Source organism: Squalius cephalus (genome assembly GCF_949319135.1).
Source record: "Squalius cephalus genome assembly, chromosome: 1".
Taxonomy (NCBI): domain Eukaryota; kingdom Metazoa; phylum Chordata; class Actinopteri; order Cypriniformes; family Leuciscidae; genus Squalius; species Squalius cephalus.
The window spans coordinates 50,640,336-50,655,622 of record NC_137122.1 but is presented as its reverse complement, the minus strand read 5'-3'; the positions used below and the strand labels follow the sequence as shown (position 1 = coordinate 50,655,622).

At 37.8% G+C, this 15,287-nt stretch overlaps 3 protein-coding genes across 14 annotated transcripts in view; 1 reads left to right on the top strand and 2 right to left on the bottom strand.

Annotated features, from left to right (window-relative positions):
* kcnt2b (potassium sodium-activated channel subfamily T member 2b) overlaps positions 1-2,419 on the bottom strand; it is an 89,728-nt gene extending 87,309 nt beyond the window's left edge. The window contains exon 1 of the mRNA XM_079869386.1: positions 2,095-2,419. Within this exon, the coding sequence (XP_079725512.1) occupies positions 2,095-2,183 (89 nt within the window). The 5' untranslated portion in view covers positions 2,184-2,419. The remainder of the gene's footprint in view (positions 1-2,094) is intronic.
* Positions 2,420-3,786: 1,367 nt separating this feature from the next.
* Positions 3,787-12,856, bottom strand: qtrt1 (queuine tRNA-ribosyltransferase 1). Its single transcript, XM_079868953.1, has 9 exons — positions 12,535-12,856; positions 12,367-12,435; positions 7,992-8,130; positions 7,066-7,260; positions 5,767-5,905; positions 5,599-5,674; positions 4,590-4,699; positions 4,316-4,400; positions 3,787-4,220 (listed from the first exon to the last, which is right to left on the bottom strand). Exons 1-9 carry the CDS (start codon positions 12,805-12,807, stop codon positions 4,068-4,070), a joined length of 1,239 nt encoding a protein of 412 aa, XP_079725079.1. The 5' UTR covers positions 12,808-12,856; the 3' UTR covers positions 3,787-4,067.
* Positions 12,857-13,860: 1,004 nt separating this feature from the next.
* dnm2a (dynamin 2a) overlaps positions 13,861-15,287 on the top strand; it is a 54,535-nt gene continuing 53,108 nt past the window's right edge. For 9 of the 12 annotated variants that reach the window (XM_079867980.1, XM_079867979.1, XM_079867978.1 and 6 more), the window contains exon 1: positions 13,861-14,310. In XM_079867980.1, coding sequence (XP_079724106.1) covers positions 14,150-14,310 — 161 coding nt within the window. In that variant the 5' untranslated portion in view covers positions 13,861-14,149. The remainder of the gene's footprint in view (positions 14,311-15,287) is intronic. The other 3 variants (XM_079867977.1, XM_079867974.1, XM_079867971.1) reach the window with 1 other exon arrangement.

Sequence of the window (15,287 nt, the reverse complement as noted above, 5' to 3'; positions counted from 1 at the left end):
CGTTTTCGGTTAAGCACAGTATTAAAAAAGTTAAGATGTGTTAAATGAACGTAAAGAGTAAAGAATCGGATGCTTGTCAGATCCGCGCCATGTGCGTCGGGTCTTAAAGTGACAGCAGTCTAATAAACCAGCTCTAGTCAGCTGATCAAAGAACAAAAGAAAAGAGAAAATGCTCACTCATTGCTCTTGACTGAATAACTTTTGTAGGATTCATCTAGCCTATATTTTACTTAAACAGTGAAGACCACACAGTGTTACTTTACATTTTATTACTTTATTCAGTTTCTGTGTATTTCTTACCGGAATATTACTGTTAGACCTACATGTAAAACTTAAAGGTCCACTGAAGTGCCTTGGAATGCACAGCTTTGTATGATACGTTGAGGTAATTTCCACTGAAGCAGGAAGCTAAGGCGGGACATATTGAATGGCTCCTCCCCCTTTTCAAATAGCCAATAGCGTTTAGTTTACCTCACAGACTTTAAGTCGTACTTGACAACACCATGAAAGTGAATCCGAGCGCTGATGATACGTTAGATTCAAGACGTGTGAATAAATTCTAGCCATTTCATTCTTAACCATCGTACAGTTGGAAAACGTAATAAAACTCGAGCGTTTGAGCAACCGAACACACATCTCCAACCCATATTGCTCTTTGACGTGTCAACGGTCGCTTTGGATGTATTTGGATGTATTTGTGCTTCTTAATTGTTTGTTTTTTCTCCTCTATAAAAATGTTTTAACTTAATAATAGCTAGGCTAGTGTTTTTTTTGTTGTTTTTTTGTTCAATAAAAATTGGAATTGAGAATTGGGAAATTTTACCAGTATGTAAAATGTTGGTGTTGAATGGCTTTACTCATTTCCTCCCTGGAAATTGAGAAGAAGAAAAAAAAATAGGCCTATTTATCCGTGGCAGTGCTGGTATTGGTGATACCCCAGCAAACACAGAAATTGGGGAGGGGGGTGGGGGAGAGGACGAAATAAGAACATTCTAGTAACACTCTCTATATGTTTTTTTTTTTTGCAACCTAAAGAACGGTCCCTGCAGGTTATTTTTAGTCTTAAAACGTTACAGGAAGGTTTGGGGAACGTTCTGCAAACCTAAAAATACATTCTATTTCCATACAAAAAACTTTCTTGGCTAACCAAAAACAAATGTTACAAATACATGTTCTGGGAACCCAAAAATAACGTTCCCAGAACATTCTGGGAAAACTAAAACTAATGTTACCAGAACATTCTGGGAACCTAAAATGTGTTAGCTGGGACTGGCCTTCTTTGCAGAGTAAAAATATGCCATTAAACAAATATTTTAAATATACCATCTTCATGTTTCCTCATCAATTTGGAGACTCGGTGCATGGCACTAGTGCTGTAACCTGCTACATTCAATTAACATAAACAGGTGATATCATCTGAGGTGTGCAAAACATCATCACATTAGATGTTAGATATGACACAAGCATGCACAAACCCAAATATTTGTCAGTTCATATTTTTCTATGCTTTTGCTCTCTGTAAAATGGCTGTTGAAGTCAAAGAGATAAAAATGTGACCAGGCTGCATCAAAGCCTGCATAAAACAACTACGCATAGCCTATGCCAGGATAAACACAGACTACAGCCTAGCTAGCTAGACCGCATTTGTGGACATCACAAGGTGCTTAATAAGTTTTAAGACACAGCCAGACTGTATAATACATAGTACATACTGACACTAATATTAGTTGGCTACGGTAACAGTCTACTAATAATCTTAATAATTATAATAGCTAATACTCATTTTAATACTAAAACTAGTTCCAATATTGCATTCAAATGACATTATTAATACCAATAACCAATACCAGTCCACTGTACTAATAATACTCCACAGCCAATTGGAATTCTTACTGCATCTCATACTACTCTCAATCTAATGCTAATACTATGGCTATTATTACTAATACTCACACTCATGTTATTAGGCTATAATGCTCATATTTCTATAGTAATTCCCTTTGCAGTGCTCACATGCAGTTATTTCAAATGGAAGCGTGAGTCATTGGTAAAGCACGCATGTAAACATAAGCTGAGGAGTTGAAGTTGCTGTACCTGTCGTCCGTCTGCCAGTCCCCGAGCAACAGGTCTCGGAACCGGTACCGCGGCGGCAGCGGCAGAACCTCCTTCTCCAGCTCCACCATAGTCGACACAAATCAACCCGGGGTGGAAATTAAAACGCCTTCGCCCTCGTTTGTCCCTCCGCTGTGTCTGTTTCAGTTCGCTCACATATATAAATTGTTGTCATCACTCAGTAACGGAGACACGGATCCACTAACACAGCAGCGACTGAGCAACTGGTGCCTCCCCGAGCTGAGCTCACAAAACACTGAGCGCCTGCCTGGACATCCTGCTCCACTGCTGACACAAGCTGTTTCACATCAACTGTAACTGTTGCCAGTTATTGCTGCAGTGCGTTATTTCACCATTGTCCTGTATTGATTGAAGCATATGTTATTTAAGGGGAGGGAAAGTTTTTTTTTAAATAATTCATATCTACTTGCAAGCCGCCTGAGGTAATTTCGTCTGAGCGTAGTTGTAAAATGCGTGCCAGTCATATACTGGAACTCAATCAAAGATAACTGTCAATCAAAAATTAGTAGCCTAATGTATGTAATGAAAACCCCATCTCCATCACTGCCATAAATTATTCATGTTTACATCAGCTTTACCAAAAATAGTGCAGCGAATTTGCAAATAAGCAGTGAAGTGCATTAAGTGAGGGGGAACACCTGTTGCAGTGTTTGACATGCTTTATCCGCATGCATATTCAGTTAGCATAATAATGCAATCAAAATCAAAGAAGTCAAATTTCCACGCTGGAGTCAAATGAATTGTGCTGTCACATTCGATTTCTCCACTGGAACAGAACCGAGTCTCCTCTCTCTCTCTCCTGTCAATAACCCGCAGTGAGATCTTGAGCGCTCTGCCCCTCAGTGGCTGCCTGTGGGAGAAGCCCAATAAATCTGCCCTGCTTAGCGACTGAAAGGCTTCATATATATAACCTCAACCTTTAAAGGTTTTGATGGTCTTTTTACAGGCACATCTGGTTCGGGCGATTCTCATCATGCCATTAAAACACAATAAAAGAACATTCATGTAAAGGCTAAGGTGATGTTACTAAATAATACCATGCATGATAGTAGTACATATAAGCACAATACTGTTCACATTTTTGGGGACGGTAGGATTTATTTAAAAATAAATGAATACTTCTATTTTAGCAAGAATGCATTAAATTGAGAGCAAAACAGTTCTGAACATTGATAATAATAATAACTGTTTCTTGAGCATCAAATCATCATATTAGAATGATTTCTGAAGGATCATGTGACACTGAAGACTGGAGTAATGATGCTGAAAATTCAACTTTGATCACAGGAATAAATTACATTTTACAATATATTCACATAGAAACACAATTATTTCAAATTGTAATAATATTTCACAATATTACTGTTTTGATCAAATAAATGCAGCATAAGAGACTTGTTTCAAAAGCATTAAACTTACCAATCCCAAATGTTTGAACGTATATATATATATATATATATATATATATATATAATGTGTGTGTGTGCAAAGTGTATTCTTTATCATTCATTATATCAATATAGTAACGCACGCACGCACGCACGCACGCACGCACACACACGACTATATTGATATAATGAATGATAAAGAATACACTTAAGGTGCAAAGGTACAGGGTAACCTTAAAAGGTACAATAAAAAAACGATAAATTTCCAAAAAAAGAAAAAGATTTAATCGAAAGATATGGTGTTCATAAAAATGAAGTAAAAAATCTTCAATAAAAACAAGTCAACATTTCCATTTCACATACGATCATTTTGGTGAAAGAGTGTAGATGTAACTGAAAATTAAAACAAGTTTTTATTTACAAAACAGGTATTATTCACATAATATATGTTAAAAATGTAAGCATTTAAAAAAGAACCACCAAAAAAACAGACCCATTAAAAAAACAAAGTCTTTTTCTTGTCTTCATGTTCCTGGTGTGGGCGTCTCAGCTGACGGTGATGTTGACTGACTGCAGTGCCTCTACAGCCCAGCTGGGATACTGGTCGCTGGACGGGAACATCCTCTTCATGAACGCCTTCACAAACTCAGGAAACCTCTGATCTATGATGCTCTGACGCACTGAACGCATGAGTGTGAGCTGATGTGGACAGGAGGAAATTAAGTGACCGCAGTAATAACACATACTGTATCTAAACAACATGTAGTGCATTTGTCAGCCTGGTTGATAATTACCTGGTAAGAGATGTTATGGATGGTGATGTGATGCATGGCTGCAGTGTCGCTCTTGAACAGGGCGTGAAGATAAGCCCGACTGTGTCTGACAAAGACAAAAGTATTCACAATCATCTTTAGGTTTTGAAGTAGAGATTTTGTATGGGATAAGTACATTTCTGAATCATTAAAACAAAACAAAAGGTGAACTATTCCTCTTAGCACAGAAGACAGCTGAACATCAGCATATTAAACTAACAATTTAGTCAGTTAAATTCTAGACAGATGTCCGTACCTCTTGCAAGTGGGACACCGGCAGTCAGGGTCAATCGGCTGAAAGTCTTTAGCATATTGTTTCTGTTTGAGCTGCAGAGATCCCCAGGGAACTAAAGCGGATCCAAATCTCTGAAACAACCAGACATTGCCTCATTAAAATAAGAGAAATACTGACAAGATTAAAGTAAACATTTATCCTGGATTTATCCAAGTATTTCTCCAGTTCTAAAGCCTTAAAGAGGACCTATTAAGCCCTTGATTTTGAGTGATGATTTTGTTTTCGGGGACTCTTTGAACATGTTTTCATGCTTAAATGTTCACAAAACACATTATTTTTCACATATTTGACATTGTTGCAGCACCTCTCTTCCCAGTCTGTCAGTAACACTCTGTTTAGTTCCTGTCTCTATGAAGCTCCTCCTTCTGAAAAGCACAATGTGCTCTGATTGGTCAGCTGGATCAGAGTGTTATGATTGGTCAAGTGCTTTGAGCGTGTCTGGGAAATGTCACGCCCCTTACCATAATTGTGAGTTTCAGCAATACGTATGCCTTGGGCGGGATTTATTTAAATGAGGAATATTGTGACGGCAGCAATCTAATAAAGTGTTTCTTTGGACTGCATTTTGATAAACACATGGGAACATTATGTAATGAAAGTACGGCTCTGTGATATAGCTAATAGCTAATAGTCAGAAATATATATTTTGAAAAATAAAAAAATTATTTTTAAATTAAAAAAAAAAATTACAGCAAAGATATTTACAGTGTTACAAAATATTTATATTTCAAATAAATGCAGCTCTTTTGAACATATTAGAATTATTTCTGAAGGATCATGTGACACTGAAGACTGGAGTAATGATGCTGAAATTACATATATAAATTGCATTTTATATTATATTACAATAGAAAACTGTTCTCAATATTACTGTTTTTACTGTATTTTTGATCAAATAAAATACAGCCTCGGTGAGACTTATTTCAAAGACATTAAAAAAAAGGGAAGTCGACAGAAATCCATCACTTACTGCTGTTCGAGTTGGGAAGACACAGTCAAACATATCACAGCCCAAGGCAACACACACCACCAGGTCTAGTGCATAGCTAAAACACACAGTAAAGAGTCAATCAACAAACAATACTCACAAATAATGAAAAATCTACCAATAGTAAACGAAAGCACAAGCATGTCTTACCCGACTCCCATGAGGTAGCGGGGCTTTTCTCTGGGGAGGTGGTGTGTGCTGAGAGTCACCATCTTCCAGAAGTCATCCTTTTCCTCTCCCCCGCTCAGCCCACCAATGGCGAAGCCCGGCACATCGCGCTTCGTCATTTCTGAGAGGATAAACGTTCATAGTGTGATGAACTACATCTGTGGTTACTCTGCTGGAACAGCTGTGTGAAACTGAGGAGAAGTGACCCTGAAAGCAGCTGGGAAAAAGTCATTCAAAAAATGGCTTTTTTTCTTCTTCTTTTACAGAGGCCACTTGATTTGTTATTTTGTCTCTCATGTAATGATATTCAGACATTTAGAAGTGACCAAATCCTTTTCAGGTTCGGTAAGATTTATTAATGTTTTTGAAAGAAGTCTCTTGTGCTCATCAAGACTGCATTTATTTAATCAAAATCCCAATTTAAAATAACAGTTTTCTATTGTAATATATTCTAAAATGTAATTTATTCCTTTGATCAAAGCTGTATTTTCAGCATCATTACTCCAGTCTTCAGTGTCACATGATGCTTCAGAAATCATTCTAATATGATGATCTGATGCTCAAGAAACATTTCTTCTTATTATTATCCTATTTTAATGCAAATTTTAGGATATTGCATCAAAAAACATTGGATGGAAATGACATGATAAAAAAATGTATGCTCTCAATTGAGGCGGATCATTTTTTATTCCGATAAGACGACATTTCAAAAATTGATGCGCAGCCAATAAATCATATGACTTTGCCTCAACAGATCAACCAGCGAAACAAATTTCATAGCAGAGCATCTCAAATGTTCATTTGGTCGTTCAGAAATGCCTGAGCCAAAGTAATATGACGGCGTTTCATCGGTGCACTTATGATGCACTTGGAAAAAAAAAGTCACAGTGGCTTCCCTGATTGCAGCAACTTCCATTTTTATTGCTGATATTTTTAATCAGTTTCCCAGCAAATTACCATTTTGTTCTCTTGAACACATGGGATGGGAACTCTGCTTTGTTCGCAAATGTTTCATGCGATATTCCAATTTTGCAAATAAATTAAATTCATTGAATGGAAACAGATCACATTTTTTATGGATAATATTTTTTTGTAATATTATAAATGTCTTTACTCACTCTTGATCAAATTAACCTGGTTGTGTCCTTGCTGAATAAAAAGTGTTTATTTCTTTAAAACAATTCTTACTGACCCCAAACTTTTGTATGTTAATGGCATTTTAATCTGATTTTTTGCCACTCAATCATAACAGACACACTTTTGCAGTCCTGCAGCGCTCACCATCTAAACAGGCCTTGCGCAGTTTGGCATCGAGTCCTCCTTGAATAATGGCGAACAGGTTCTGTCGGTCCGGATTCTTATTTGCCGTGATGCAGCGGTCCAGCCAGCGAATGGAGCGGTGCATGGCCTCCTCCACCCGCGGGCCTCTCACCGTACTACTGACCACGTCATCCAGCTGCATCATGATGTCTGAACCTGCACACGAACAGTTCAACAAGCACGTGTTCAATGTTCTTAAACGACTGGGAGACGATGAGCTGCAACATGACTCACTGACATTTTAGGTTCATTGAGATTTTGAAAGTTGAAATTTGAAAGTTTTAGTAATTATGCTTAAAATATATATATTATTACTGTATAGCGTTTTATTTTAAACAATGTAGTTTTAGTCATTTTATTACATCAAGTTAAACTAAATTAAAATGGGAATTTAAAAATTATTTGATTTCACAATGAAAATTGTGTCATCATTTACTCACCCTTGTGTTGTTCCAAACCCATTTGACTTTCGTTCATATTTTGAACACAAATGAAAATATTTTTAATGAAATCTGAGAGCTTTCTGTTCCTCCACTGAAAGTTTATTCACCCAAAACTCTGACACTTCAAAACGCTCATAAAGAGATCATAAAACTATAATCCATATGAACTGAAGTTTTCTGAAGAGACACGATCACTTTATATGATGGACAAATTGAATTTAGTCTTTTATTCACATAGAAACATTGATCAGCGAACGAATATAGAGCACATCAAATATTGTAAACAAGTTCAACCATAACAATATGAGGGTGAGTAAATGATGACACATTTTTTTAATTTTTTAGTGAACTAACCCTATACTGTTAACTTTATTATTATTTAAGTAATTAATTGTTTTGTATGGTTTTAGTGTTGGTGAAGTATAATAACCCTGTGACTCGCACCGAGGCTGTTCTGTATGCCGATGGATTGCTCCGGGGTGAGCAGGATTTCCTTTCCATCGTAAGGAGAACGGAACGTGACTCCCTGCTCCGTCACCTCAGACAGCTCCACTAGAGACACCATCTGGAACCCGCCACTGTCCTGTTAAAAGGAATTCGGGGGTGAAACTCTGGGATTCTCCTACAATAGGTTTACATGCATCCAAGGTCAAAAAAAACTTTCATTTTCTCAGAATATACATTGCTGCATCACCTCATTTCTCAAAGAGACTGAAATTGCTTTGTTCAATGATTCTGTCGCTCCAATTCCTGCCTTTCTATAAGTCTACTCTGCTCTGATTGGTCAGATGACCCAGTCTGTTGTGATTAGTCTACTCTGCTCTGATTGGTCAGATGGCCCAGTCTGTTGTGATTGGTCTACTCTGCTCTGATTGGTCAGATGACCCAGGCTGCGTTCAGCCCCGACAAAACATTGCACAACGTTTTTTAAACAGAAACGGTGATGCGTTGAACACACTGTTCTGATGACGCAAGAGTTGCAACTATGGCAGCTGAGAAGGCCATTCTTTGTGTTCTTTGTGAAGAATTTTCGGAGCCTGATGAAGTCGGTATAAATATGTGTTTAATTCTACAAAATATGCCCGATGTTACAGTTACTGCACTTGCCGCCCAGAACAAAAGAGAACATCCCAATCGAGTGAAGGGATTTGTGGAAACTGAAATGGAAGCACACATCTTACCTAATTCAGACTAAAACACATCTATTTAGCCTCACATACTGACTTTATTTGTAGTTCATACTGTTTTAATACCCTGTATTCTCATTTTTAGGAAAAGCACTTAATTACCATTGTTTATTTCTATACCAAATGTCATACACTTGCAATGAAGCTAAAAATATAAACAACAACATCATTGTGTTGATATCCTATATGTTTACAATAAAACTTATGACAAACATGTCTTCTAATATCCTCAGTTGTTGCGTATACCGAGCTGCATCGAACACATTTGTAAATTACTTTCCTTGAACCCATTGTGCGAGTTCACTTTAAAGGGGACATATGCTAAATCCACTTTTTTAGCCCTTAAATGCATTTTGTTGTATATTTGGAGTGTTTAGAAGTACAGAAAAGTTGAAATTATTCTCTTCAGGTGCTTCATTGATATCTTTATATTCTGCTTTGGCCTTATTTTCCAACCTGTTCCGATTTTTCTGTTATCTATGACGTTTTTTGAACTAATACGTCACAGTATTTGCAGCGGAACTGCCAAATAAGGACATTGACTTCCAGCCCAACACTTCGAGCAATCCGCCATTTTTATTTCTCGCTGCAATTTTGTAGTCCAAGCTAAAAGATGCAGAAGTTACGAGAGGGTAAGTTAAAATGTTCGGTTGTTGGATGTAGTAACCCACACGCTTCATTACACCGTCTAATGTAGATAAACTGCCGCGCTTGTGACAGGGCGCATGTTTAACTGAAAGAACGAGCAGAGAGAGAGAGAGACCCGGTCGCGCGCGCGCTCACTCTCTCTCTTCAGAGCCAGGCGAAAATGTAAACAAGACACCGTCTCCAAACTAGACGCTGTCTTGCTCTCTCTCCCTCGCACATATTAATCAAAATAAATCGACACGGTGGTAAAAGGTCGGAAGACCAAAGTTTCATGTGTAAATACAGTAACACACCATTGCGATACATCCATATGAAGACGTTGTTCTGCAGGTTCGTCGTCTTCATTTTCATCTCGCTCCGGCTTCGGCTCCGACTCTGGCTCGAACATGTAAGGCTGGCTGGACAAGTCTTCCGTTGTTGACATTTTGTTAATAACGTGTGAATAAAAAGTTTCTGTGCCGCTATAATCGTATCTCTGCTATCAAACTACAAAAATGGCCGAACGGGGTGGAGTTGAACCGAGTGTCGCCTCTGCATCCTGGAGAGGGGGCGGGGTATGAAGTGTCTCAATTGTATTTAAAGAGACCGCACCAAAACGAGTTGTTCTCAGACGCACATCAGAAATGGGTTAAAAAAGGGGCCTGTGGAGCTATAATAATGAGTAATTCAGACCCAAGCATTGCAGTTCCGCTTTATATAGACTACAAATGTATGATTTATATGTTAAAAGGAACGATTTAAAAGCATGATATGTCTCCTTTAATACCGCGTGCTTTATAAACATGTTGCTGCTGATTGGACTGCAGTTCTGACACACCCACCAAACAAGAGAAAACGTATCTCAAACCCCGTTGCACACCGGTGCACGCCGTTTCCAGGAAACATGACGTTCAACCCGTAAACCGTAGTAAAACGTTGCACACCGTTTTGAACTTGAACGTGCCCCTAGTCTGTTGTGTTTGGTCTGCTTTGCTCTGATTGGTCAGATGGCCCAGTCTGTTGTGATTGGTCTACTCTGCTCTGATTGGTCAGATGGCCCAGTCTGTTGTGATTGGTCTACCACTTACAGCGCGTGTCGGAAATGAAACACCCTTCACCATGTCTAAATTTCAGCTCTGGATCGTCCTCAGCACTTGATACACTTTTACTGTATCAATTTGAACCTCCTCATCCTGAGGAGGTTCAAACCTGAGTCCTCATCCTTTTGAAGTGCATGCACAGTCTACATCTACATCAGAAAACAGCATCTACTCAACATGTCAACAACACGAAACAATCTCTTCCAGGCCTCAGCCACAACTACAGTGTTTGAGGGTCAAAGTACACATTGTTCGTGGGCAGTCAATGAAGACCACAGGCTGGCATTATGACAATGTGTTACAAACCTATGCAGGTTCATGCAGGAAGTGAGACTGGAATCACTAACGACTCGTTTCAGGCAGTTCAGAATCGGTTCTTTCTTTTAGGAGACAATAACTTTATTTGTTGTGCACTTTGAAACATTGCGGACCTTTTACATTCACAAAAAGCTTTGACACACTGCATGAAAGGTAATATCCGAAAAAGCATAAACAGGCCACTTTAATATATTAAAATAACCAAACTCTAATCTATTTTAAAATGTTTAAAAACACTTAAAATCAAGATGCCATTTGCAATGGTATTTATTTTTTCCAGACTCAATAAACATTGTGCTTATTGAAGAACAAGCAGTTATTGCAATTTCTGGAATCACAAAATGAATCATGGTTAATTGATTTAATATATAAATTCTCCCAGTTTATGTTAAGTCTGAAAACAAGCAGCTTTGTCATAATTACATTAGAAATATGGGAACCGTCTGAGCCTATATGGAGGGAAGGGGGCCTTCAAATCTTGTGCTGGACAACAGAGGGCAAACATTTGAGAAGATGACTGCACATCTTTGCAGTCATTATTACTGGGTGAGAATTGCTGCAGCATATTTCCAATTGTATATGCAGTGCCATTAGTTGAAAGAGATATTTATTATGCAAATGTTTCTAATAAGACCTTGAAATGTAATGGCCCTTTCAAAACAAAAGTACAGTGAATAAGCCTCAGGCTGAAGGAAATTCAAATTCAAATTCATGCCTGTACCGAGGGAGCAGTTCAAAAAAACCTTTCTGTTCTGAAAGGTGTTCTGCCATTTTGAAGTGAAGAAGAATAGAACGTAAGAGAATAAAGTTCAACACGCTTACTTCAGCAATAAAAAAATTACTAAAAATTAAACAAATGTAATGTTTATCTAAAGTCATATTTGCTTATTAGTATAGTAGTTGAAATGGACATTGGTTAATAAAGTGAGAATAAATTCATAAAGTATGTTTGTGTAATTTAATATATTTAATTACTGCGGTTTTGCGTAATATTCTGAGATTGCATTTCACTGTTTTTATTCATTTTGAATAATTCTGAATCTGTTTTTTTTTTTTTTTTTTTTTAACATAGGTACAGAAGAGCTGGCAGTCAATAAATGGAAAAACAAAGTAACTTGCATTACTTATTTAAAAAAGCAACTCAGACATTTTGTTGTAAATTTAAAAGAAATGCATTACTTTCCTTGTTACTTGAAAAAAAGTAATCTGATTATGTAGCTCAAGTTACTTGTAATGCATTACACCCAACACCGATTGGCTCTCTCTGACAAACTGCTTTTATTCCTTTTTTTGTAAAGCACCTGCTAAATGCATATATGTAAAAACTGACAAGACTCTTTAAGTCTTTAAAATTCCTTCGAACAGACACTTTGCTGAATCTGCATTAGAAAGAGAATAAAACAAACCGTCCCAGACAACATAGTGTCGGCCCAGATCCGGGCCACATCTGGTACATGTGGATTCAACGAGAACCAGATGTGGGCTGGATCTGGGACAACACTATGTTGCTGTCTGGGATGTTTCCTACATTTGACTCCTACTAGTTATTTTGGTGTTTGGGAACAATTTGAGAATAATAATACTTACCGTTAAGAGATTTCTATTCCACTTCATAAACCCGTGCAATCCATTGGCTTTCTCTATTAACTCAGGACCCTGTTAGGACACACACAATAACAGTTAAGTAAGTTTTAAACATAGTGCTTTGGTTCTGACAAAACACTCAAACAATTTGAAGTATTTCCTCTCACATACCGGTCTCATACCGAGATGATATGTGTTCCCCAGGCATATCTGGCAGTCCAGATCCTCCAGCTGGTCTACAGTGATGCCTTTCAGGGTACCCTGAGTGCCCACGGGCATGAACACCGGGGTGTTCACTGCGCAGTGCGGGAGAGTAAGAGTGCAGGCCCTTGCCTTGCTCACAGGACACTCCGCCACGATACGAAGAGCGAGAGGAGCTGCAGCGGATGCAGCTTTTACTGATGCCATACTGTCTTTACACTCGTGTGTGCTGGGCGCAGCCATTTTGAATAGCGATTCATCAAAAAGATCCGACTCTAAACAATAGCGATTCATCAAGAAGAGCCTACACAAATGAACGATTCGTACGCGAATCAGCAAACCAAAAAAAGTATTTTTTCTTAAATGTCTACATTCAAATGATACCTCTTTAAATGATTAGTTTGTTGCGTGAGCTGAATCGTGGCTGCAACAAACTAAACTGGGACACACTAAATAAACACACCCTAACGAAAATTAACCATGGCTTTACTACTACTAATACTACTACTAAACATGGTTATTGTAGTTAAACCATCGTAACCACAAATTAACCATGGTTTTGATACACTAATCATAGTTTAACCATATATATTTGTAGAAGAAAAAAAAAAACTGTGGTTATACAAATAGTACTAATCAGCCCTCCAAAAAAATATGGTTACTACACTTTACATGTAATACAACTATGGTTAATTTTCATAAGGGACGTAATTTTAAAAGTTAAATAAAACAGTAAATGCGTTAAACGGCAAATATGCTGGGCCACAAAATGACGTAAAATATCAATTAATTTGTTTTGAACGAACTGTTTAAAAGAACCGATTCGCGGAAATGAATCGGACCATCTCGTCACAAGAAACGACTCATGAGCCAGATCAGAATCCTAAAATAAGTATAATGTTGCATGATTGTGAGAATTCCGCTTAAATATGATCAAATTTCTTTCTACTAGTGGAAATATAACAAACTGGAGACCCCAAACAATGTATTGATTGTGTTCTCATAGGAAGAAAATATAATACAAATTATTAAAATGTTAACATGGTTAATTTATTCATGCCAATCTTACAATAATTGTATATTTATCATTTAATACAATTATAATTATTGTTTTTTTGTATAATATTGCAACGTTTACAATTTTCGAAATCTTTTCGTTGAAACTAATTGACATTAGAGCCGTCCAATAGCACTCTCCGCCGTTTGAGTCAGAAACGAAGGTTGAGCCAATCAAAAGACAGAACACACCAGGAAGCGCTCTGTCGGACCAATCAGACAGCACGACATCGGTTGACAGGAGGCGGGACTCGCGTCACCGGTGGAGGTCGGATGTCGCCTGACCGGATGATAGCGAGAAGTTTTGTTTTGCGAGTTTACGAATGATTGATCCTCATATCACAACACGGATCTTAACGAATGCGCCGTAATACGTGTCATCTGCCTGTCAGCGAGTGACTTGTGAGTTATTAGTCTTTGACAGACTGATCTGGAAGTGTTTGAAGGGTGGAAATTGAACACTTGAGAGTAACCCGAGCGCCGTGCTGCCGCGAGCCCGTTCCTGCGCCCTGAGAGACGGTCAGAAACCATGGGCAACCGGGGGATGGAGGATTTGATCCCCCTGATCAATAAACTCCAAGATGCTTTCAGTTCCATTGGCCAAAGTTGTAACTTGGATCTGCCGCAGATAGCCGTGGTCGGAGGACAGAGCGCCGGAAAAAGCTCCGTGCTGGAAAATTTCGTCGGCAGGTTGGTTATTATGTTACCCTTTTCTCTTTTGGTTTGACTTCTATCGCGTGCTAAAGCTTAGCTCGCTACATTTATCAGTATCTAACTTAATAAGAAGACACACGTCTTATTTATTACTTCCCAGCTCCGTTTTTATACTCGACTCACTTGGATAGGGTGTCATTCACAGATGCGAGTTACGCAGTTGGCGTAAGCAGACGCTCGCCCTCATTCATTGAAATGAAATGGGCGTAAGTGGGGAAGTTGGCGGTGGCACGCACACACATACACACACAAACACAGATGAAGTTATAGCCCTAGTGTCAACCTTGAGAGTTGAATTGCCTAAACGGGAAATCAAAACCGCTAAGATATTCATTGCTGTGTCTTAAGTCGTTAAAGTCATTTCCTCATTCACAGTGTTAACGTGTTTACATGACAGTGTCGACACTGACACTTCTCTAGACATTGACGTCATGCTTTTGTGAGCTTATAAAAACTCTAACATGGTTGAGTAATTCATTCAGGTGGTAATTACATTGCATTTTAATATATAATATGGCACTAAATGTTTATGTGTCGTGATATTTGCGTAATACTCCAAGGTGCATCAGAGAACAGAGTGGTACCATGGTATTTTTTTTTTTTAATACAGCGATTAACCACGGTAATTTTTTTTGTTAGTGCAACGATTCTTTTTCCATTGTGAGATTATTGTGAGCACATTTCAATCAAGTTATTACTACTATAAAACATCAGAATGATTACTTTTCGATTATATTTATTATTGTAATACAATTTAAATGTAATAATAATTAATAAAATTTAAGCAATTTAAATAAAATATGTCATTTCCTCATTGCAGTGATGAGAATTATGCCCATTTAAAGGAAAATAACATAATTAATTAAAAATGGCCCCAAAATAGGATATCATCACCGTAATGCATCATTGTAATGTTTACTTTTGAAGGTCATTTAAATTAGATTCGCTATATT

Excerpts from the sequence above, each read along its gene's own strand:
- qtrt1 (XM_079868953.1), bottom strand. The coding sequence starts at position 12,807 with ATGGCTGCGCCCAGCACACACGAGTGTAAAGACAGTATGGCATCAGTA. Across the intron at positions 8,131-12,366 it reads GGAATAGAAATCTCTTAACG|GACAGTGGCGGGTTCCAGAT; the intron begins GTAAGTATTATT and ends TCCTTTTAACAG. Across the intron at positions 5,906-7,065 it reads GCGCAAGGCCTGTTTAGATG|AAATGACGAAGCGCGATGTG; the intron begins GTGAGCGCTGCA and ends TTATCCTCTCAG.